The 24,273-nt window shown below is 35.0% G+C and overlaps 1 protein-coding gene and 1 long non-coding RNA gene across 3 annotated transcripts in view; one reads left to right on the top strand and one right to left on the bottom strand.

Annotated features, from left to right (window-relative positions):
* RAP1A (RAP1A, member of RAS oncogene family) overlaps nt 1-24,273 on the bottom strand; it is an 87,211-nt gene that overhangs the window by 17,243 nt on the left and 45,695 nt on the right. For both annotated transcript variants that reach the window (XM_032487332.1, XM_032487333.1), the window contains exon 2: nt 2,209-2,292. In XM_032487332.1, the coding sequence (XP_032343223.1) occupies nt 2,209-2,265 (57 nt within the window). In that variant the 5' untranslated portion in view covers nt 2,266-2,292. The remainder of the gene's footprint in view (nt 1-2,208; nt 2,293-24,273) is intronic.
* LOC116665929 overlaps nt 20,398-24,273 on the top strand; it is an 11,978-nt gene continuing 8,102 nt past the window's right edge. Inside the window, exon 1 of the long non-coding RNA XR_004322776.1 lies at nt 20,398-20,408. This is a non-coding gene — a long non-coding RNA (uncharacterized LOC116665929). The remainder of the gene's footprint in view (nt 20,409-24,273) is intronic.

Raw genomic sequence — 24,273 nt, 5'->3', positions numbered from 1 at the left:
CCAAGCAGTCAAGCAAAGGTACGTTCTTGAAGTACCTGGTATGTTCTTCTATTCTGGATCCTCCAATCCTATCTACTCTTTAAAAGTTGAGAGGTACTGAGAGCCCAGTCCTGAGTTCTTCTCTTCTCTCTCTAGTCTCTCCCTAGACAACCTTGTTAATTCCTATGGAGTTTTAACTATTTTATTTATTTTAAAAAGGTAATTAATGGACACAGGACAAAATGCAAAAGACACAAAAGAGTATGTAGTCATAACTAACCCTACCTACCACCTTTTCCAATTCCACTCTGAAGGAAGTAACTGATATGCTATCTGTAGCTTATTGAACCTTGTAGAAATAGTCTTTGCTTTTTTAAAATTTTATCTCCCTCCACCCCTGCCACCACCCTTCCTTTCTTATAACACATACCTGGTAGTTTACACTACTTGGTTGCATTTTTCCCCTAAGTAATATCCAGGATATCATTACATTATCAGTGTACGTAGAGCTGCTGCATTCTTTTGAATGATCTATAGTATTCTACTCAAAATATGTATTAAAAACTTACTTAGCCCCTACTGGTAGGCATTTAGGTTGTTTCCAAATTCTTGCCACTATAAAGACTGTTGTAATGGATATCCTTGATCACGTCATTTTGTATATGTGAACTTATATGTGGGACACATTTCCAGAAAGGGACTTGCTGAATTGGACTTGCTGTATTTAAAATAACAGATGCTCAGGGCGGGGAGAGGGTAGAGCTCAGTGGTGGAGTGCGGGCTTAACATGCATGAGGCTCAATCCCCAGTACCTCCATTAAAAAAAATAAATAAAAAAGTAAAAATTAATTCCCCTCCTCCAAATAAATAAATGTATATTTAACAACAAAACATTAAAATAACAGATGTTCACATTCACCACAGAGGTATTAATTTATATTCCTAACAGTAACGTGATTCTCATGAAATATATACTGTAGAAAAGTCTTGGCAACCCAAACCATATTTCAAGTCTCTTTTTTAAGCTATTATCTTGAGGATCTGATTGTTTATTTAATATATTTATTTGAACACCTCACAAGCACGTCAAATTTGACATGACTCTTGATTTGCACTCTCAAATCTGCTCATTCTCCAGTGTCTCTCTTCTATTTAAATGGTCCATTAGGAGCTCAACTAGAAACCTGGGCATGATCCTCAACAGCTCTTCTACTCCCCAACTCAATCCAGCACTAAATTATTTTCAGGTCTACTTCCTATTTAACTCTCAAGACATCCGCCTTTCTCTTCTTCACTAATACAAGCTTCCACAAACAATAATCTGGTATACTGCATTCACTCCCAACTTGTCTCCCACATCTTCTCTGCCTGTCTTCTAAATTACTCTACATAGAACAAAGTGCTCTCTTTAAAATATGTATCAATTCTGTCACCACCATCCTCCCCACCCCCCAAAACCCTACCTTCAAGAGCTTCTCACTTCTATAAGGAGTAAGTTACAAGTTCTCACATGGTCTTCAAGTCATGATCTGGTCCCGGCTTACCTCTCATCTACCTCACTTCCCTCTTCTTTCCTCCCTGTTCAGTCCTATCCCAGCAACTGTGACCTTTCTCAGTTGTTCAAATGCTGATTTAGGTTCTCTTGTCATAGAAGTGTCTTAACAATCTATACTCTTCTTTCAAAGTAGCTCTTTGTTTAATTGTGTATTTATTTATTTATTATATTTCCTCCATTATAATGTAACCTCTGTGAGGGAGACCATGACTGCTTTTGTTCACTGTTGTAACTCTAGAGTCTGACATTGTAGAAGCTCAGTAAATATTTACTAAATATATATAGCATGTGTACAAAAAATAACCTTCATTCCACTGGGGTGGGAGTAGGGTAGGATTTACTGCACTGGTACCTGTAATAATCAGTCTCCCCTACCAGAATGTTTTAAGTTCCTTAAAAATGAGAACAATTTTATTCCTCTTTGAATCGCAAACACTAGCGGTTGACATACAGTAGGTAGCCAATAAACATTTGGTAAACAAAAGAGCGAATGAGCCAACATTATAAAACTACACATTCGTGGTTACTGAATGAGTCCCTGTCCCCTGTGGGCCAGATACTAGGTATATGAAAAATACTACCACCTTTCCTCTTTAGTGACTAGAAGTAAAGCAAGCAAATATCAACAGTCTCCTTGTATTATATTGATAGTTACAGTTAGGTGGCTAACTTACCAGAGCAGACTTCCCCACGCCTCCTGAACCAAGGACCACTAGCTTGTACTCACGCATGATGTGGTCTGTTTAAATACTGACAATCTGGAAAACAAAAACAAAAAACAGAAAATTCAAAGATTAATAAACATGCTAAGAATAGCCTAAAAATGTACAACTATAATACGAAATAATATGAGATTTTGGTTTGTTTGTTTGTTTCTCTTAAAACTATCAAGAGGAAGACAGAGGCTATACAACAAAACCATGTGTATTTTAATATAAGTTTATAGGACTACTGCCAGGCATCTAATTCACTAAATAGTATCTTTGAGTAGGCATCCATCATTACCCCGTTCATGTTACTTCTAAGAGTATCTGATCAGAAAATAAGATGGTTAAAATTAGTAATTGTTGTACAACTACAATCATGAATCCAACTGTTACAAAACTATCATTTAAACAACTTACATACTTTTTTGAGAAGTTCACTCATAAGCTTTATTTTAATATTATGAAAATGCTATTTTATTTGCTTAAAATATCACATGTAATTCTATACTATTTTGTTCCCTATTGTATTATTGGTAAAAAGTTACCTCAAACATTATTAAGATACAAATGGGAGAATGTAGATCAAATTATTAGAACTCTATAGGTCGGTACTGGTGGTATATTCCATAAGGTCTAAACTGCTAGAGAGGGGAGAAAAGGAATATAAACTTTATTTTTAATCTTTTTTATCTCCATGGTTATCTTAAAAGGTAAAAGGGCAGGAAAGAATTTCCAATGGCCATGATGGTGTAAGTAGACCATCTTACAACAAACAGCTAAAACACCAGACAAAAGATATGAAACAACTGTTTTCAGACATTGGACGATAAGCAGTACAGCTCTGTGATCTCTGAGAGATGGGAAGGAAATGAAGTGGGACCTACAACTGCACTGGCTTTCTGCCTGGAGGGGCTTTTCAGACTGTGATGCAGGGAGAAAGAACTCAAGCAGAGAAGTTATCAGAGAAATGGGAGTTATGCAAAGAAAATTTCAGAAATCTACAGGGGGTCCATCTGAGTCTGTGGCCAAACACTAAGCCAGGCATGTGGGATGAAACTCTATAAGGTAAGACAAAAAATAAATAGGAAATCTATAAACTGAACAATTCCCTGAATGCTGGGAAATACTGAAGTTCTAAACTTTTCTTTATTGAAAAATAGGCACCATATTAAGCCATCAAGCAGGCTAACATATGGGTAACCAGAATGGCAGGGGGGAGGGGGCTGAATAATAAAATAAATAAAATACTTTCAAAATGTGATAAAAATTATAAATCCACAGATCCAAGAAACTCAATGAGCATTTTCCTCAATATAAACACAAAGGAAAGCATAAGGCACAATAATCAAATCTCTGAAAAGTTGTCAAAAAGAGAACATTTTACAAGAAGCCAAAGGAAAAAGTTTAGATACAGAGGAACAAAGTTAAGAAAATATATAGACTTCTTGAGAAGCTATGCGAGACAGAAGAAAATACATCTTTCAAATACTTAAAGAAAAAATGGTCAACTCAGAATGCTAAGTACATTGAATATATACTTCGAAAATGAAAGTGAAATAAAATTTTTTCAGATCCAAAAAAAGAAAGAATAGCTGGGAGGGTGAAGGGGGAATGTTCAACAGCAGACACTTAAAAAGAGCAAAGAAAATTCTTCAGGAGGAAGAAAATGATAACAGATGAAAATGCAGATCTATATAAAGGAATGACAATTACTAAAGAAATAACAATACCAGAAATTTTGAGTGCAAGTAAACCTACAAGACTTTCTTGGCCTCTTAGAGTAAAAATAACAATATACCACAGGGTTTACAACACATGCAGAAGTAAAACATATTATAATAACAGCACAAGCAAAGTAAGGGAACTGGAAGTATAGTGTTCAAGGTTCTCACGTTGTATCTGAAGAAATACAATATTATTTGAAGGTAAACTGTTATCTGTTACAGATGCATATTATAAATCCTACAGCAACCACAGAGGGTGGGTGAGGAGTGGGGGGAAGAGGCATAGCTAGTAATTCAAAAGCTGATATAATATGGAATACTCAAAAATTTCAATTCATCCCAAGAAGGAAAAATACAAACAAGCAAAAAAAGAACAAAAATGGGAAAAATACAAAACAAATAGGACAGAATTAAAAAGCAACCACATCATTACATTAAATATAAATCATCTATTCTAATATTCCAACATTCCAACTCAATGGCAAGATAAAAAAGCAAGACCTAACTATATGTTATTCTCAAGATACAATCTTTAAAGATACAAGAAAAGTTAAAAGTAACATTTATTGGTGACAAAGGCACAGTTGGTACTAATATTTTTACTGTGGTTTGTTGCCTACATTCAAATAGAAACAAATACTAAATTTCATTTGGAGGTAAGTAAAAAATAAAGATGTTATCTTTTTTTTCCTATACAAGTGTTGGGGACCCTAGATTATGAATCCTTACCTGTTAGAAGCAGTTAGTGCATTAGTTTACTCTAGTCAGACTGTTCTCAAAACTTTTGGTTTCAGGTTTTCCTTATACCCTTTTATATTCTTAAGAACTTTTGCTTATATGGGTTGTCAGGAATGAATGTTGGATTTTTTTCAAATACTTTTCTTGCATCTATTGGCATTATATGGTTTTTCTTTTTCTTTTACCAATACGTCCACTCTGACTGCTTCTATTCAGCACTGTACTATGCTATGTATAGTAGATTCTAGCCTATGCAAAAGAAAGAAGTAAAACTGTCTTTTTTTCACAGATGACATGATCTTGTATGGAGAAAATCCTCAGGAATATCCAAAAAAAACTACCAGACTAATAAGTGGATTTAGCATGTTTCAGAAAAAAAAGTTGACACAAAAAAAGCAACTGTATTTCCATATACTTGCAAAGAACAACTGGAAATATTTAATATACCACGTACAACAGCATCCAGTAAGAAATAAAATACTTACAGATGGATGTAACAAAATATGTGCAAGACTTGTGTACTGAAACTACAAAACATGGCTAGTTAAGGACTTAATAATTAGCGAGACTCACCATACTATACTATATTAAGATATGTCCATATCATTGTTAAGATGTCAGTTCTCCCCAAGTTGGTCTATAGATTCATTACAATCACAATCAGAAGGTTTCTTTTTTATAGAAACTAACAAGATGATTTCAACATTTATATGAAAATGCAAATAACTTAGAATAGCTACCACAGGTTTGAAAAAGTCTTACACTATCTGATTTCAAGAAATACTATAAAACTACAACAATAAAGACAGTGCTGTATTAGCCTAATACAAATAGTACAAACAAACATAGATCAGTGGAATCAAATCAAGTCCAGACTTAAAACCATGCATATATGTTCCATTCATTTTTAACAAAGGGATTGTGGTCCCATCCTCCCCCATGGCCCCCAATGCTCCAGGCCTCCTGGTATTCATAACTTGAGTTGTTCCCTCTCATATTCATATCCTTGTGTGCTTTCTTCCCATGCAGACTCAAGACTGGTCATGTGACCAACAGAATATGGTTGTGACTTGAAAGTGACTTTCAAGATTATACCATGGTCCCTGAGATCATTCCCTTTAAGAGAAGCTACCATGGTCCCTGAGATCATTCGCTTTAAGAGAAGCTACCACCATGTAATGAGGACACTTTACCAGCCCTTCAGAGAGGCTTTTTACCAATAGCTAGCACCAATTTGCCAACCATGAACCAGCCACTTCTGAAGCCTGTCTTGCAGTTTTAGTCAAGCTTTAATTCAGGTAACTGTAGCCTCATGAGACCATGAGACTCTTCCAATCAAGCCACTTCCAAGTCTGTGATCCTCAGAAACTGCGAGACAATAAGTGATTACTGTTGTTTTAGGACAGTAAGATTTGGGTTAGACACACAATGTGTTATACAAGAATACAGGGGCAAAAGAAATTCAGTGTGTAAAAGTCTTCAACAAGTCAAACTGGGGAGGAAAAAAAACACCCTTTAACTCTTATCTTTGTTCATACTAGCCAAAATCTAGAAACAACCAAAGTATCCATCAAGAAGTGAACAGATAAACTGTGGTATATCTAATCAATGGAATACTATTCAGTAGTAAAAAGGAATGAACTACTAGTAGATGCAACAACGTGGGTGAATCTAAAAAACATGCTGAGCGAAATAAGCCAGACACAAAAGAGTGAATACTGTTATGATTCCACTTACATAAAACTCTAGAAAAGACAAAACTAAGTTAAAGTGCCAGAAAGCTACTTGGGACCAGTGGTGATAGGGCAAGAGTGATGACTACAGAGGAGCAGAAGGGAATTTTTCAGGGTGAAAGAAATGATCTGTACCTTGATTGTGGTGGTGGTTACATGGGTATATACACTTATCAAAAATTATTGAACTGTACATTTAAAATAGGTGCATTTTATTACATGTAAATTATAATTCAACAGAATTAACTGAGGAAATTAAATGGGGGAAAAAAGGGGAAATATCTCAGAATAATAGTTATATATATACTGTTATAAACTGAATACATCCCCCACAAATTCTTATGTTGAAACCCTTCCCCCAATGTGGGACCCTTGGGAGGTAATTAGGATTATATGAGGTGATAAGGGCAGAGTCCTCATGAGTGGGATTAGTGCCCTTGTAAGAGTCCCAAGAACTTGCTTCTCTGTCTTATATCCATGTGAGGATGTAAGACAACCAACTACAAGCCAGAAAGTGGGTCCTTCCAGATACCTAATCTGCCCGTGTCCTGATCTTGGACTTCCAGCCTCCAGAAAAGAGAGAAATAAATTCAATTGTTTAAGCTACTCAGACTATGGTAATTTATTACAGCAGCCCGAACTGAGAAACACAGTAAGGATAAATTAGTATACTAGGCAACAGACCTGACAGCAAGGATGATTGTTGTTCTGAATCAAATATTTACAAAATATCTCCCAGGTACCAGTCCTATACTAGGTGCCAGGGACTGTATGTATGTATGTATGTATGTATGTATGTATGTATGTATGTATGTAACACACACACACATACATATACACACACTTCCTTTCCTCAAGGAACTCATAGAGAAAAAAGTGCATAACTATAATACGATGTAAACAAAGTTATTTCAGAGACAAGATTAAAGGGTTGGGGAAGGATGCAGGAACAGAGAAGAGTCCAGGATAGTTTTTTAATGGACATTACATAAAAGCTAAGTGAAAAACTGAATAGGAATGTTACAGGTATATAAAGAAGGGCATTCTAAGCAGTGGAAACAGCTTGAGCAAATACTAAATTAAATACAGAAGATTCAGGCAATATCACATAGTTCAGCATGGCTACAGTACAACACAGAGTTTAAAAATAAGATGGAAAGTGAAGCCAGGTGTGCAGACTGGGTTATACTGGCAAAGGCATTTGCCATGTTCAAGAGTTTACTTTTTATTTGGTAAGCAATGGGGAGAAAAAAAAATTACTTTTTTAAAAAAGTAGTATTGTTAGATATACATTCTAGAAAGATAACTGATAACAGTATATAAAACAGACTGAAGAAAAGAGAGACCAGAGGCAGGGAGAACAGCGAGGAAGCAGATGTAATAACTCAGGTGGGGAATGAGACAGGCCTGTACAGAAGCACTAGGGCTGAAGAGGGGGCAGTGGTTTTCTGAAGCCAAAACCGACAAGGCTCTGTAGAGCCTTGATTAGAGGTTATTATTACGGAGAATGAAGAAGAGTCAAGGATAACTCTTAGATGGCTACCTTGGGCAAATTAGGTGGCTTGGTGGCATACCTCCATTAAGACAGGAAATAACAAAAGGAGGTTTGAAAAGAAAGTTAATACTTTCTACCAAAAATTAAGTTTGAGATTCCTATGGGGAAAGCAGGTAGAGGCATTGGATAGATATTTTAAAATCCAAGTCTAGAAGCTCAGTAGAAACCAATGGGCTGGAGGTACAGACTTAGGAGTAGGTGTTTTAAAAGATGGTAGTAGCTGAAATCATAGCAGATGAGATCAACCAAGGAGAATTTATTCAGTGAAAACAGAAAATAGCTGAGAACTGAGCTCTGAGAAACAACCACAGTTTACTTTATAGATGGACAGGAAACCTGAGGAAAAAGTGAGGTGGGAGAGGTTTATGTTGGACCCTAGTCATCCTATACCTCTATCTGTATCAAGTAATTCTTTCATTTCTATTGGGGGTGGGGGAGCTGTCTGTTAAACACAAGAGCATGTATTTCATCCAGACAGATCCCCATATCCATAACCCTCTTTCCAGGCCCCCAGTGCTGTCATTTTAACAAGATGTGAATTCATCATCTCTCTAATCCAAAAATGTGTATCTTTTGAGAGGGAATCCTAATATAGGAAGGTTCATTTATCCTCCCCAAACTGCCTCCTAGGGCAACAGAATTTGGGGACTTAGACATGGCTAAATTATTTTGGGTATTCTGTAACAACAAAATATTTGGCCTCTGTTCCTCAGCTCGATGGGTAAGAGAGTCGACTTCCAAAGTCATTTTTCACACATATTGTATGCACAGAAAATTATTTTCTTTACACCTAACAAAAACCATGGATTATAAATGTATGCACATATACACACATGCAAATACAAGAATAATATAGCTCAGATAAGAAAACACATACAAATTCCAACAGGGAACAGTGTAGATTAATATTTTTTAAAAGAGGGTTAGTTCTAACCCATTATTGCCAAGTTAGAAAACCACTATGCTCTTCCAAGCAAATCCCATGCCTTTTTATGGAAATCTCTTGTGCCCTGCACTGAACACAGCACCAGAAAATTTCTTACTCTGGTTAAGATTCCCTGACAAATAAGGAGGACAAGAATAAACATTACACTATATTTACATTTTAAGTCAATTTTGAGTCTCTAACACTATGGTCCAAGTTATAATACAACAATTTTTTCACTCTTCGAACTTCAGCAAAACTACTTTTGAATTTCATGAAACAACGTAAGTTGATTACCCTGTGATGTAAATAGATCCCAACTTTGTTGTTTCTTTTTAGAATTATTTAACCTATTTACAAGATGAAATAGTTTCTCTTACATAACTGAACCTATGAAACAAAATTCACTAAAGGAAATTTAGTTACAGCAAGAAATTTTGGAGAAAAAAAATTTACATTAAGGAACACTGAAGGTAGCTTCTTAACAAGCAGTTATGTTGTTGGTTATATTTAAATATTTACAAAAGTTGTGAATATTTTAAATCTGACAACTGACCACAAAATGTTGGGGATGGATGGGGATGGTGGTAAGTAAATATGGAAATTATGGAAAGACAACTTTCTAAAATAAAGAACAATGCTCCTCATAGTACACTATAAGGGAAATTCAACTGTTTTTGTACTGTGAAATCACATTATTATCTCACTGAAAGAATTTCTTCTTTGATACTTTCTCCTCTTGTTCTTCTCAAGACTAGTACTTTGTGGGGAGGATATATATAGGGACAAAGTGATCAGACAGAGTGTACTTATAAATGAAGTTAGTCTTCACACTCTAAAACCAGGCATACTCAGCCCAACAGCACTTCCTACCCCTTCCCAAGTGAAAGAAGGTAAGTTCCTGTAAACAGAAGAGGCCAAGACGATTCTCAAAAACAGCAGATAATTAATCACAGATTTGAGGAAAACAAGTTGACAGAGGCAATAAATTCTACAAACAGAATAAAAACCAAAGAAACAGAGTTAAAAGGGCCTAGAAAAGACTGTAAAATAAATGTAATATCCTTAAAGAAGCCTGTGAAGTTATTAAATCTACATAAAAGACATATTGGCGACCTAGACATTTTGTTTAAATAAAAATATGACCATCAAAAAAGTTCAGTAGATGAGCTGAAGAGAAAAACAGATATAGCTGAAAAGCAGGCTAGTGAACCAATATACTGAGCCACCCAGAGAGTACAGAACAAAAGGATGGAGATGGAAACTATGAAGGAAGAAGGCTAAATCTCAAAGCTCTACCAGCTAGCTATCTGGCAGGAGGTCTAGAAATAGAAGAGAAAGAACCACCCAAGAAATCACAGAACACTTCCAAAGGTAATTTAAGAAAGTCAGGAATCTTCAGATTTAAAGTGCCCAACAAATGCCAAACAGCAGCAGCAGTATCAAAGATCACCGCCATAAAAGGGATTCACAACTGAATGTACTGTAGTTGAATTTCAAACCACTGAGAGTAAACACAAAATCCTAAAAAGCTTCTAGAGAAGAAAAATACATTCCTCTCTTCTTGAATATGGGCAGACTTAATAAAATAAGCAAAAGTGATGTTGCCTGACTTCTGAAGCTAGAAAGGATGCCAGAGTTTCCTCCTGGATCTCTCTTTGGAGCCATGTCTCTGGGCCCAGAGCTGCAAGGTTGCCCTGAGGCTGCCACTTTGGAGAGACTACAGAGAAGGACAGAGTTGCCTTAGGAGCCCCAGCTGTGAGTTCTCTCAGACCGGTGAATAAAGATGATCCCAGACAGCCACCATCTGACAGCAACACCAGGAAGAGAGACCTTAGGCCAAATCCACCCAGTTGAGCCACTCTCCAATTCTATACTCAAGAAACTATGAGTGATAATACATGGTTATTATTTTAAGCCACTACATTTTGAATGGTTTGATAACTAAAAGCAGAAGGAAGAAAGGGGAAAAAAAAAAGGAACAAAGAACAGATGGACAACCTGAAAATAAATGGAAAGATGTCAGATAATCCTTATATTTCACTAATCATATTAGTAAATGTTCAATAGGCAAAATGAAAATTAAAATACAAGACAAAATATATATAGCAAAAGTTGACAGAACTAAAGAAAAAATTAGGCAAATATACAGTCATGATTCGATTTTAACATAACTCAGTTACTGATAGAAAACGAAGATAAAATCGGTAAGGATATATACATTTGACCAAATAATGAATCAACTTAACTCAATATACATATATAGAACACAACCAATGACTGCAAATTAAACATTTTTCTCAATTGCATGTGGATCATCTCCTGGGGCATAAATCAGGTCAACAAATTTCAAAGGACTGAGATCATACAGAGTATACATTCTAACCATAATGCAATTAAGCCAGGAATCAATACAAAAATATAACTATATAATCTTGAAACATGTATTAAACCTCACAATTCTAAATAATACATGCATGGGTCAAAGAAGAAATCAAGATGTAAAGTAAACAATTAGAACTAAATGATAATAAAAATACATATTAAAGATTATTGGAGCTGGTACCACAACAGAAAAAGAAAAGGAAAATGATTCTAGAAATAGAAAGGTGTAAGAATAAGAAATACACCAAGCAAATAAATCAGTAAAAATTATAGTTAGGTATCTAATTATCATTGTAAAATATACACAAAAATCTGGAAACAAAACTCCATGATTACTGCAACCTTTTGGTTGGGAGGAGTTAGGAAGGAAAATAAAGGCATGTTAAAAGTTTTCTCTCCCTTGGGAAAAGGACAAAGCTATCAAATCTCTCTTTTTCTACACATTGAAGAAAATATAAATCCAAACATGAAAAAAATGTAATGTCAACAACTAGATTATACATAACTGAAATATCACTAGAGGAAAAACAAGCAAAGAAAACTTAACTGATTCAACAAGAGTCAGAAAATGAAAGCTAAACAGCAGGAAAGAAAGGTAAAGAGAAGATAATAAGAACAAAACAGATCAGCAGTCCCCATAAAAAGAAATCTTCCTAAATCCTACTTTTGCAAACCACAAATGATAAAAGCTTATTCTATGAAGACTATAACGACAAACGTTTTAAAACTTAGAAAATAATACACTTAAATTACATGTAGCAAATCTTATGTTATATGAATAGCTGGTTTTGTCTCTTCTTATTTTAAATATTGAAGTCAGTATTTAACAATAGAATGCCTAAACTACAGTAAGTGTTTCTTTCATGGCAATTCCCTCTAGAAACATCTCTAGATATCGTCATCTAGTCCTATGCTCACAAAACAGTCTATTCCATTTCTGGGTAAGCTAATTGTTAGAGCGCTTTTTACATTGTTATTTCTTTGCAGCCACTTACTGAGTTTCTGCCTCAGATGCTAAATACTCTTCCCATTTATGCTCTTTCAAATATTTGAAGACAGTTATTTCCCTCGCTATAACCTCTTTTTCAATAAGCAGTCCTATTTCCTTTTTCAAATGATAGCCTAAAATTCTGTAATCATTCTGTCTCCTCTGCAAAAGCTTTAGTTCTTATACTCTCTTAAAATAAAAGTAATATACGCTAATTAGTACCATTAGGAGGTATTACAGCAAAGTTTATAACGAAAAAGAGCAGTCACTATAGCCCCTTAACCTATTTCAAACTTCTAGTTGTTTCTTTGAGTGTTTTTCTTCATACTTCTAAGTAAGATATTTATACTACTATCTCTTGGCTTTTAGTTTACATATTACTATTATGGTAGATGAGAGTTTCAGTTTTCTTAAACGACACATAGCAAAGTAATATATTAATATCACATTTCCTTTTTTGTGTAACTTGTATTTATTCTGGAATTATCTACCAACATATTCCCCACTCAAACTTACCAGATAATCTACCAATTTCATTCTCTTCTTTCCTCAGCCCCCCAGATCCTTCCTGGAGCTTGCTGTAATCTGTACCAGTGTTCTCTAGGCCTGCAGACGTCTGCCCACCTAGGACTTTTCTATGTATGCTTCAAAGTGCCTACCCACAAGTGCAACCACTACTATTTCTACTGCTCCTCCAGGAAATAAGGAACTTGTCCCAGGAAGTCAAAATCTTCTCTAAGCACTGTTTAATTCAATTAAACAGGGCGAATATGTACTATAGGGCTGGTGACAATACTTTTTTAAAAAAGAAAACACTAAATTATAGATCATTCTCAGCATTGTGCCATAATTTTTTGGTACAAGTATCAAAAACTTAAAAAAAAAAAAACACTTTTAAAAGCACAAGGTTTCCACAATTTCTTAAGTTCTTACATTTCCTTACTAAATGATGATGCTTCTCTCCTTCTTCTTTATATATTAAAAAGGAACACAAATTCTACTGTTTTAAAAGAAATTCATCCATCAATTATCCCTAAATAAATTTTTACCAAAACCTTTAGTAAATTATGACTAAAGACATATTATTCCAGTTATTCCATTCATCACACTCTTGAAATTCTCCAAAAATTCAGGCAAAGGATTATGATATGAATCCAACCATCTTACTTATTCAGGAGTAACATTTTTGGCAAGTTTGATAAGTAGTCTTGAAAGGTTAATTATGTTATTATGACAACACATTCAATAATCTACCATCTGAAACTATTCCTTAAACAAAAATGTGTTAGCGAGTACATTTTTCTTTTATAATAATCTCTGTAGCACCTATAGTTACATTTCCTTTTTCATTCTTATTGTTTATTATGGTCTCTCTTTCTTTTGCTCAATCTGACCAGGTCTGTTAATTTTACTAGTCTTTTTCTAAGAATCAGCTTTGGCTTTGTTGATTCTTCACTGTTGGCTTGTTTTATATCTGCTTTTGTGTCTATTATTTCCTTCCTTTATTCTGTCCTTTTTCTAATTTAGATTGAGTGTCTGGCTGTTTAATTTTCAGCCTTTTTTCTTTTCCAGTGAATACCCTAAACCCTCCATCAGGGATTACTTACCTTCTACCTAAAGTGTATCTTTTTGAATTTGTCTAAGTGATACTCTATTGATGATAAAATCAGTTTTCATTTTTCAGAAAAATTTATGTACCTACATTCTTGAAAGATATTTTAACTTTAATATTTATTTATTCTTAGCACACTGTAATTTCTTTTTGGTTTCAAGTTTCAATTCTTCCTTTCAATAAACCAGTCTAATTGTAGATCTTTTTTTTCTCCCTTCAGCTAAGATTGCAGAGGATATGATTAATTGTACACTCAGCCACAACTGAGAACAGAACTAGTCCAGAATATCACAGGTCCAGCGCAAAGAATCAAAAGGAACAGTTTTGATCTGAGCAAGGTGGTCGCGGCAATCAGAATGGTGATAGGTGTTCCAGATCATTGAGACAAGTTCTGGACAGTAGGCACGCAGTCTAGTTTCCATCAGTGTCCCTGGCCTCTGGCTTTCCTTGCTTCTGCTCCTGTGGCTTCCATGAGTGTACAAGTTCACTTGGACCTCTGCCTCATCTTTCTTCTTTTGCGCTTCAGCCATTTGCTTCTTCCTCCACCTCGCTCTCACGGCACAGAGGCTCAGAAGACGGTGCTAAGGCCGAGCTAATTGCAGATCTTTTGAAGGTAATCTGTCATCTCCCTCTGGCTAATTTTAAGGTCACTGGTTATGTGCAAATTTAACTACAAAGTGTGTAGGCTTAGTTTTTTATCTCTCCTGTTTAGAATTTATTTGACTTCTTGAATTTGTGCCTTTTTGCAACTTTAGAAATTCTCAATTACAAACTCCTCAAATGTTATTCCTACTTGACTTTTCTTAACATCTGTATTCTGCTTTGAACTTAGATCTTCTCATGTTCTTGTTATTAGTTAGGACTGACACAAGACTAGGTTGATGCAGTGAGACTCTATAGTGGCTTACACAAAGTTAAAGGTTTTTTTCTCTCTCACGTGACACTCGATAGGGACAGTCCAGGGCTGGTTTGGCAGCTTAGCAGTCTGAGAGTGCTAAGCTCTTACATCTTGTTGCTGTCATCCTTAAGAGTATTGCCCTCTTCAACACAGCTAAAAATAGTTCACCATGTCCACATTCCAGTCTATGAAAAGGAAGAATGAGGAAGGAAGTGGTGTATCCCTTTCCTCTTATACGTATAACCCATAAGACTAAAACCTGTGCACCCATAACTTCCACTTGTATCCAAATTGCTGAAACCTCATCACACAGTTGAACCTCACTATCAGAAAGGCAGTGAAATGGAAGCTACTGCTGAACAGCAAAGCATTCAACTTTTATTACTTAGAATGAGAAAGAAATTTGCCACTATTTTCTAATCTCTTTTCTTCTCTTACATATTATCCATCCATGTCTCTTTATTTTGGTCATTTTTCAAGTCATCTTAGAGCTCACTAATTCTCTCACTAAATCTATTGTTAAAGCCATCTATTGAGTTTTTTAATTTTTATTTATATTTTCTATTTCTAGAAGTTTTAAATTTTTTGTCAAAGCTATTGGTAATCTTTCATAGTTTCATTCTCTTTCTCATTAGCAAGTATAGTGAAATGTTTAAAAGCTTGAACTTAGGATCCATATTGCCCGACTAGAATCCTGTTCTATCACTTACTCACCTCTGACTACAACTTTCCTCCTAACTACTGAATACCGGGAATGCCTATATTAAAGAAGGGAGAAGATCATGTTGTCCAAAAATACTCCCTACTCTGTGTCTTCAAGCAGGACATGTGCTCTATGGCTTGTAAAAAAATGAGCAAATGCCTATCCTGTTTTAGCAACACAGTAAATCATCAAAAATTCCATCAAAGGGGACCACTTTTTATATGTAGTATCATCTACTTACGGAGATGAACATTCTTCAACAACTGTTAGCATCACAAGCAAATAAAACATTTGTAAACCGTGAAGAAAATTTTATAGGCAGTGACTAATACTTTCTATGTTGACAAAATTTTTTCTTTAAAAGATAAGGCTTACTATCTTTTAAAGAGAGAAATTAAGTTTACTAATTTATGCTAAGTATAGCAATTCCAGAATCCTGATGTATATTTCCATAAATAGAGGTATTTACTCTAACATTATTCCCTTAAGGGCATTGCAACATAAATTATATAATCATAATTTTAAAATGTAAGACTAACACTAAAGCAAACCACAGCTAATGAAAAAATATGAATTTAAAGTAATTCCTGAAGCAAAATGGCATAATTGCCACTAAGTTTCTGAAATCTTTATTCTTTAAAGACTATTTCACCTTTAACAACCAACTGAAATGCTGTGATCTTTCCTAGAAGGGAAAGTAAAATGATCTGACTAACAGCAACTAAACTCTATACAGCATTTTATCATTTACAAAGCTCTTTCCTTTACAATTTTTAGTTCACCAATATCAAAACTGTATTATCATTATCCTGACATTTAAATGCCATTCTCTTTTCAATGTATTACGCTTTGTTAAATAACAACACAAAAATAATAATAGCAGACATTTACTGAGAGCTTACCACATGCCAGGCCGTGCTGTGAGAAATTCTCACAAAAAGCTTATGAGGTATGTACTAGTAATTTGCCCAAATCACACCTCTAGGAAGAGAAACCACAATTCAAACTCAGGCAGCCTGGTTCCAGAGTCTACTCTCTAACCAACACGTTAACTTGCCTCTACCCATACGTGTACACAGAAACTTATATATTCATAGAATACCTTTGGAAGGACACTGAGGAATGCGAGGACAGGGAAAGAAGAGAGATTTTTTTCACTGTATGCCTGGCATGTATTTCTTGATGGTCAGGCAGAGAAAGGGAGTGGGGGGAGGAATTCCATGAAAAAAGGCACAGATTCAAGAGAATGAAAGTCTGATTAAAAAAAAAAAAGATTAAAAAAAAAGTCTAGGTGGCTTGAGCATTTACAGTGAAAGGTAGGGGGAATGAGTAAAGATGTAGTTTAAACAGAAAGCTAGCAAGCTACCAAAGTCCCTGTATGATATCCAAAGAACCTGAAACTTTCCTATCAGAGAAGAAAAGTCATGTAAGATTTCTGGGTAAAGAATTTGAGAAGAAAAAAAAAAAAAAGAAAAAAAAACCCAAACTTTTATGAGAACTGCATATGTTAACAAAAGAATGAGAAACTGGGGCAGGGAGTCCAGCTAGGAGGGCAAGGATTGGGGCTGGGACTTGAGACGTAGAGAGAGAGGGTGCTATGAACACCAAGTAAGATAATGCATATATAGTACTTAGCGTAATGCCTGGCAAATATTATCCTCTAAAAAATACCTACCACTACTATCACTGCTTTACTCCTGTAACTAGAGTATCAATGTACTGTATTTTGAGAAAAACCATGGAAAGGTAATGTAAGACAAGACTGAATGAACACCACTGTCAGATTAGGAACTCCAAATCAGGAGGCAGCATAATAAAAATTTACTGATCCTGAGCCTTACTGAATTGAATGGTCATCAGTTCTCTGAAAACCACAAACATACAGGGAGAAGCGGAGATCAAGGAACCCAAACAAACAACCCCTGCTGGAAAGGAACACCTGGCATATCTGGATCCAAACCCAAGCCCTGTATGAGTCTGAGCAGGTTATTTGTTAACGTGCCATTTCCTTATTAACAAAACAAAGCTGGATTAAGAAAGTTCACTGGCTTCTGATAGTTAACAATAAAACATATTTTAGGTATGTATAAAATGTCTAAAACATGGGAGAAGTTAAATGTTTTCCCCTCCTAAAGTGAAAACAGAGGATCAACATTTTGGTTTGATGAAAACACTGCCACATTAGAAAACTACTGCTAAGATCCTAGCTTATTAGTCTATTTGTTTTAAGAACTTCAAATCTAATCTTAGCATGGCCAGAGTGTCATGAGTTTCTGATTCTCAGAAATTCTAAAGTTCCTGTTGTCAGAGGTTACTGGCTTTGTGACAAGAAATAACACGGGCATAGACATCTTTGTCTTTTAAAAATGCTGTTAATGACAATCTTAGTCCAAATCAACTTCTTAATACCTGACATGAGAGGAGGTCAGAAAAACATAGTAAGAAAATTACTTAATACTTCCTTTCATGAGACAAATCAATTTGATCAGGTCTAGAAACTAGCCATTGAATAAGAATTAACTTAATCAAGGACACTGGATTTTGTGCCTAATGCTAAGAAATAAATCCAAAAAAAAAAAGTGACTACTGATTTATAGACTTCCTAGGATTTATTTTCAAGAGGGGTAATACTTGGTGAGAGATTTTATTTTCTCATTATGAAATCAAATGGAGATTTTGTAAATGGGAGATCTTAATCTAGCTATCAAGAGTTATAAATTGCTGACCACATATGTTTACAAATGGACTTCTTCAGAAGAATCAGTTCCAAATATTCTTTTTTGTATGGCCACCAAGCCTAGTAGACTAAACTACCACAAGTTTATGCCTGGATCACTGCAATAGCCTCTCATCAGGTCTACCCACATCCAATTTTCCCCCCTCCAATGTTTTTTCCACAGTGAAACTAGAATGATCTTTATAAAAAGATATATTTACTCATGTTAGTGACCCTCCTCCCAAATCCCTCCAGTTAAGATACTTCAGTGATTTTCCACTCCCCTTAAGGATAAAGACAAAAAATGTTAACATGGCCTACAAGGGTCTGCACAGTTTGGTCCCCAACTCCCACTCTACTGTCGTCTCACAGTGTGCTCCCTCTCATTCTCAGTGCTCCAACCAACCTGGCTTTATTTCTTTTTCCCCACCATGCCATGCACTCTCCTGCCAAAGACACAGGTCAGTTGGTTAAGTGTTTTGGAGAAAAATAAAGCAGGAAAGGAGGGATAGGAAATTCACAGGGCATAAAGATTTGTAATTTGGAAAAAAGTAATATTCGAGTAAAAACCTCAAGGCAATAGTAAATGTGAGAACAGAGTTACACAGATGTCTGAAGGAAACGGAAAAGCCTTGAGACACATGGTGACTTCAGTAAAAGATAAAGGAGAACAACACTCTAATTGTAGGGCAGTGATGAGATTAGTAGACGGTAAGGTAAGTGATGAAACAAGACAGCTACTTTGGGCTTTGGGCCACAGTAAGGATTGGCTTTTACTTGGTATGAGATGGGAGCTCACTGGGTGGTTCTGATCAAACGGTAACAAGTTCCCACTGAAATTTTAGACAGATCTCTAGCTGTTCTGTGGTGAAAGGAGGAGGAGGGTCAAGGGCAGGGGCAGGAGAACTATCTTAAGGCAAATGAAACAACCCAAAAGATGGCAACATGGGTCAAGGAAGTAGCAATAGAAGTGGTAAAAATTAGTTATCTTCTAGATATATTTTAAAGATAGTGCCAAAGGAGTGAGGAGTTGGGAGAAAAAAAGACTACTGCTAATACTGCTAAACAATAAACAGAGGATAGGCACCAAACCAGAGAACAACAAGCAGGATAAATACAAAAAAAAATCTACGTAGGCGTATGTTCAAACTGCAGAAATCAAAGACAAAGAGCCAGAAGAGGGGGGAAAAAACCCACCTGATTCATAGAGGAGCAAGGATGAGAATTACATGAGACTTCTCAGAAATTACACAAAACAGAGAATGAAGTGAAATACTGAAAGTGTTCAAAGAAAAAACCCACCAGGCTACAATTCTGTATTCAACAAAACTATGCTTCAAATGACAGAGGAATACAAACTTTCTCAAACACAAATTCAGGGGAATTTGTTGCCATAGACCCGCCCTACAAGAAATGTTAGAAGAAGCTCTTTAGAAAGAAGAAAAATGATTTAGGTCAGAAACTTGGACCTAAATATGAATATATGAAGGTCAAATAAAACCCTTTCTCTTTCTTTTTTTTGAGGGGGTAAAGGGAGGGAGGTAATTAGGTTTGTTTATTTATTTATCTGTTTAATGGAAGTACTAGGGCCTGAACCTTGTGGATGCAAGGGACACACTCTACTACTGAGCTACACCCTCCTCTGAAATCTTTTATTTTTCTTATTCTTAATTGAGCTAACAGATAAGATGCTTGAAATAAAAGCAACAATGTATTAGATGATTATAGCTTATGGATAAGTAAAATAAGTGTCAGCAATGTTATAAGTGATTACAGGAACTGGGAATACTGTTATAAAGTACTTGCACTGAAGTATATGTACTATCTGTGAAGTGGTATAGTGTTACATGAACATGAAAGTAGCTTGGATTAGCGGTAAAATATTTCAACTTCAAGTACAACCACTAAAAAATAAAATATAATTGATATGGTAAGAGAAGAGAAAAAACTAAATCATACAAAATATTCAATTAAAACCAGAAGGCAGCAGAAAAAGAGTGAAAGACAAAAAAGGAACAAACAAAGGCAATGAACAGAAAACAGTAACGACCATGGTAGCTATTAACTCAACTGCATCAAAAATCACTAGTCAAAAATCAATACCATAAATACACCAATTAAAAGAAAGAGACTGTCAGACTGAATCAAGTAACAAGATTTATCTACAGTCAATCCTTGAATAATGTAGGAGTTAGGGGCACCAGCCCTTAACCAAGTTGAAAATCCAAGTATAACTAACAGTCTGGCCCTCCAGCTACGTGGTTCCTCAAAATCCACAGTTTCATGTCCATGGATTGATTCGACAACCTTGGCTTATGCAGTACTGTAGTAGATATTTAGTGAAAAAAAATCTGTGTATAAGTGGACCCACACAGTTCAAATCCATGTTGTTCAAGAGTCAACTGCATATGTTGTCTACAAGAAAGTCACTCTGAATGTAAAGATAGATTAAAAGTAAAGGGATGGAGCAAGATATACCATGCTAATGCTAATCAAAAGAAAAGCTGGAACAGCTATATTAATTTCAGACAAAGCAGACTACAGAGCAAGGAAAATTACATGTACCCCAATGTTCACAGCAGCACTATTTACAAAAGCCAAGACATGGAGGGCAACCTAAAAGTCCATCAACAGATGAATGGATAAAGAGGATATGGTGTGTGTATATATATATATATACACACCACACATACATATATATACACAGACAACACACTACACACACACACACACACACACACACAACGATGGAATATTTACTCAGCCATATGAAAAGAATGAAATAATGCCATATGCAGCAACATGGAGATTATCATACTAAGTGAAATAAGTCAGACAGAGAAAGATAAATATTGTATGATATCATGTATATATGGCATCTAAAATATGATACAAATGAACTTATTTGCAAAACAGAAAGAGACTCATATACATAGAGAACAAACATATGGTTACCAAAAGGGAAAAGGGGGAGGGACAAATTAGGAGTTTGGGATTAACGGATACACACTACTATATGTAAAATAGATAAATAACAAACACAGGCAATCATATTCAGTATCTTTCAATAATCCATAATGGAAAAGAATCTGAAAAAGAATGGATATACATGTATAACTGAATCACTTTGCTATACACCTGAAACTAATACACTGTAAATCAACTATATTTCAATTAAAAAATTAAAGAAAGCTGGAGTAGCTATATTAACTTCACATAAAGCAGACTTCAGAGCAAAGAAAATTATCAGAGATAAAGAATGGAATATATAATGTATGTATAATGATAACAAAGGGGTAAATTCTCCAAGAAGACATAACTATTCTTAATGGTTATGTGCCTAAAACAGTCTCAAAATACATCAGGGAAAACTTGACATTCACATGGAAGATAATTAAGTTAAACCCTTATACAAAAAAATAATTTAAAATGGATCAAAGACCTAAATGTAAGAGCAAAACTATAAAACTCTTACAAGAAAGCAAAGGGGAAAGCTTCATGACGTTGGATTTGGTAATGATTTCTTGGATTGGACAGAAGTACAGGTAACAAATGCAAAAACAGATAAACTGGACTGCATCAAAATTTTAAACTTCTATGCATCAATGGACACAACCAATAATGTAAAATGGTAATAGACAGAATGGGAGAAAATATTTGCAAATCATATATCTGATGAGGGGTTAATATTCAGAATATATAAAGAATTGCTACAACTCAACAACAAAAAAAACCCCCAAACAAACCAGTTAAAAAAAAAAATGGCCAAAGAACTTGAATAGACATTTCTCCAAAGAAGATACACAAATGGCCAATAAGCACATGAAAAGATACTTTACATCACTAGTCATTAAGGAAATGTGAATCAAAACCACAAAGAAATACCACTTCACATCTATTAGGATGGCTATTACCAAAACAAAACAAACAAATGAAGAAATCAGAAAATAACAAATGTTGGTAAGGATGTGGAGAAATTAGAACCTTTGTGCATTGTTGGTGGGAATGTGGAAAACAGTATGGTAATTTCTCAAAAAAAAAAAAAAAAAACCCAAAACAGAATTACCATATAATCCAGCAATTCCACTCCTGTGTATATAGCCAAGAGAATTGAAAGCAGGGACTCAGACACATATTTGTAGTGCACCCATGTGCACAGCAGCATTATTCACAATAGGCGAAAAGTGGAAGCAATCCAAGTGTCCATCAACAGATGAATGGATAAACGAAATACAGTATGTATATACAACGGAATATTATTTAGCTTTAAAAGGAAATTGTGATACCTGCTGTAACGTGAATCAACTCGAGGACACAATAAGTGAAAGTCACAAAAGGACAAATACTGTATGATCCCACATATATGAAGTACCTACAGTAGTCAATAGTCAAATTCATAGACAGAAGGTAGAATGGTGGTTCCCAGGGCTGGGGGAGGAGGGAGATAGGGAGATAGTGTTTAACATGTATGAAGTTTCAGTTTGGGAAGAAAAAAAAAATTCTGGAGATGGATGCTGTTAACAGTTTCATAAAAATGTGAATGTACTTAATACCACTAAACCATACATTTCAAAGGTAAAATTTTATGTGTATTTTATCACAATGTTAAAAAATGAATTCACCATATTAACTTAAAATAAATCACAGGCAGAGGTGCCAACAAGGAAGACCAGAAGCAGCAGCCAGTGAGGTGGGAGAAAAACAAGTGTGTGGTTTCTTGGAACAAAGAAAAGAAAATATTTCAAAGAGGAAGTGATCAACTGTTTAATGTTGCTGACAAGTCAAGTAAGATGAGGACTGAGAACTGACCACTGGAGGTCACTGGAGACTTGATCAACTCATTTCGGTGGAATAACCTAGGGACGAAAGTCTGACTGGGTTCAGGGAAGACTGGGAGGTGACAAACTGGAAACAGCATTATATAATTTCTTTGAAGTTTACTTAAAGAACAGAGAAATGGCGGTGGAAGGGGTCACCACTGCAAGGGAAAGAGTATTTGGGTTCAAGAGGGCTTTTGTTTTATTTATTTTACTTTTACATCAAACATTGAAGTTCAGTACATCAAACATTTAAGAGCTACTTAGTAAATGTTTGTCCAGAATCAGCTATTTTCAAGACTAGGTTTAATGCTTGACACTAGAGGTTACAGGGTTGCAATTTAGAATCTTGCTTTCCTTCCTCCTCCAAACATTCTCTCATCATCTTTCTCCAAAGTTACTAAAATTTTTAGTAAAACTCTTTATCAAATAATATTGCAATGAATATACAATAATTTAACTACCTTTTTGGTTAGATATGTCCAAACATTCTATTATTATACATAAAGCTGCAATAAATCTGCATAAATTTTTATCCAGCGTTACTTTTTCTTTGGGTTACATTCTCAGATGGATCATTACTGGATTTAAGGTTAGGAACTTTTTAAAGGTTCTTCATGGAGATTAATAGTTTTATCAATTTACATTCTTACCAAGAATACATGGGTTTACCATAATCCTAACAGCACAGAGTTTCAACTTACATTTGCTGATTACAGTTTAAATGGTCTATTTGGTTAATTGTATCATCAAAAATGTATTATCCTACTTTAAATTTCTTTTATTAACTGGTGAGGTTAAACTGTTTTCCAAGTATTTATCGTTACATCTTTTTTCTTTTGCGAACTGCCTATTCTCTTCTCATTTGTTTTGAAAAGTTATTTTTCCTATCAATTGGTCTGCTATGTTTATTAATTAAGAAAAGCCACTCTTTTGATTATTTTATGTTTTCCCTGCAGGTGTTATCTACTTTTAATTGTTTATTTGATCATATTCAAGTTAATTTTTGTTAATCATGTTAAATCTGTATTTTCCTTTGTCATTTTCCATTTATAGTTCATAGTTTGGTTTATAACTACTAAGGATTGGGTATCAACAGATTAAAGCAGAAGATGTGTTTAGGAATGAAAGTTCTGTTGAAAGGAACTTAGAAAGTTTCTTCTGCTATAAATATCTGGTTTATTATCTGGTCTCCATTTAAATGAAGGTTTATAAATGTATGTCTAATAAATAATATA

This window comes from Camelus ferus, chromosome 9 (assembly GCF_009834535.1).
Source record: "Camelus ferus isolate YT-003-E chromosome 9, BCGSAC_Cfer_1.0, whole genome shotgun sequence".
NCBI classification, from domain to species: Eukaryota; Metazoa; Chordata; class Mammalia; order Artiodactyla; family Camelidae; genus Camelus; species Camelus ferus.
Note: the sequence above shows the minus strand (reverse complement) of the source record. Positions and strands in the feature narration are given on the sequence as shown.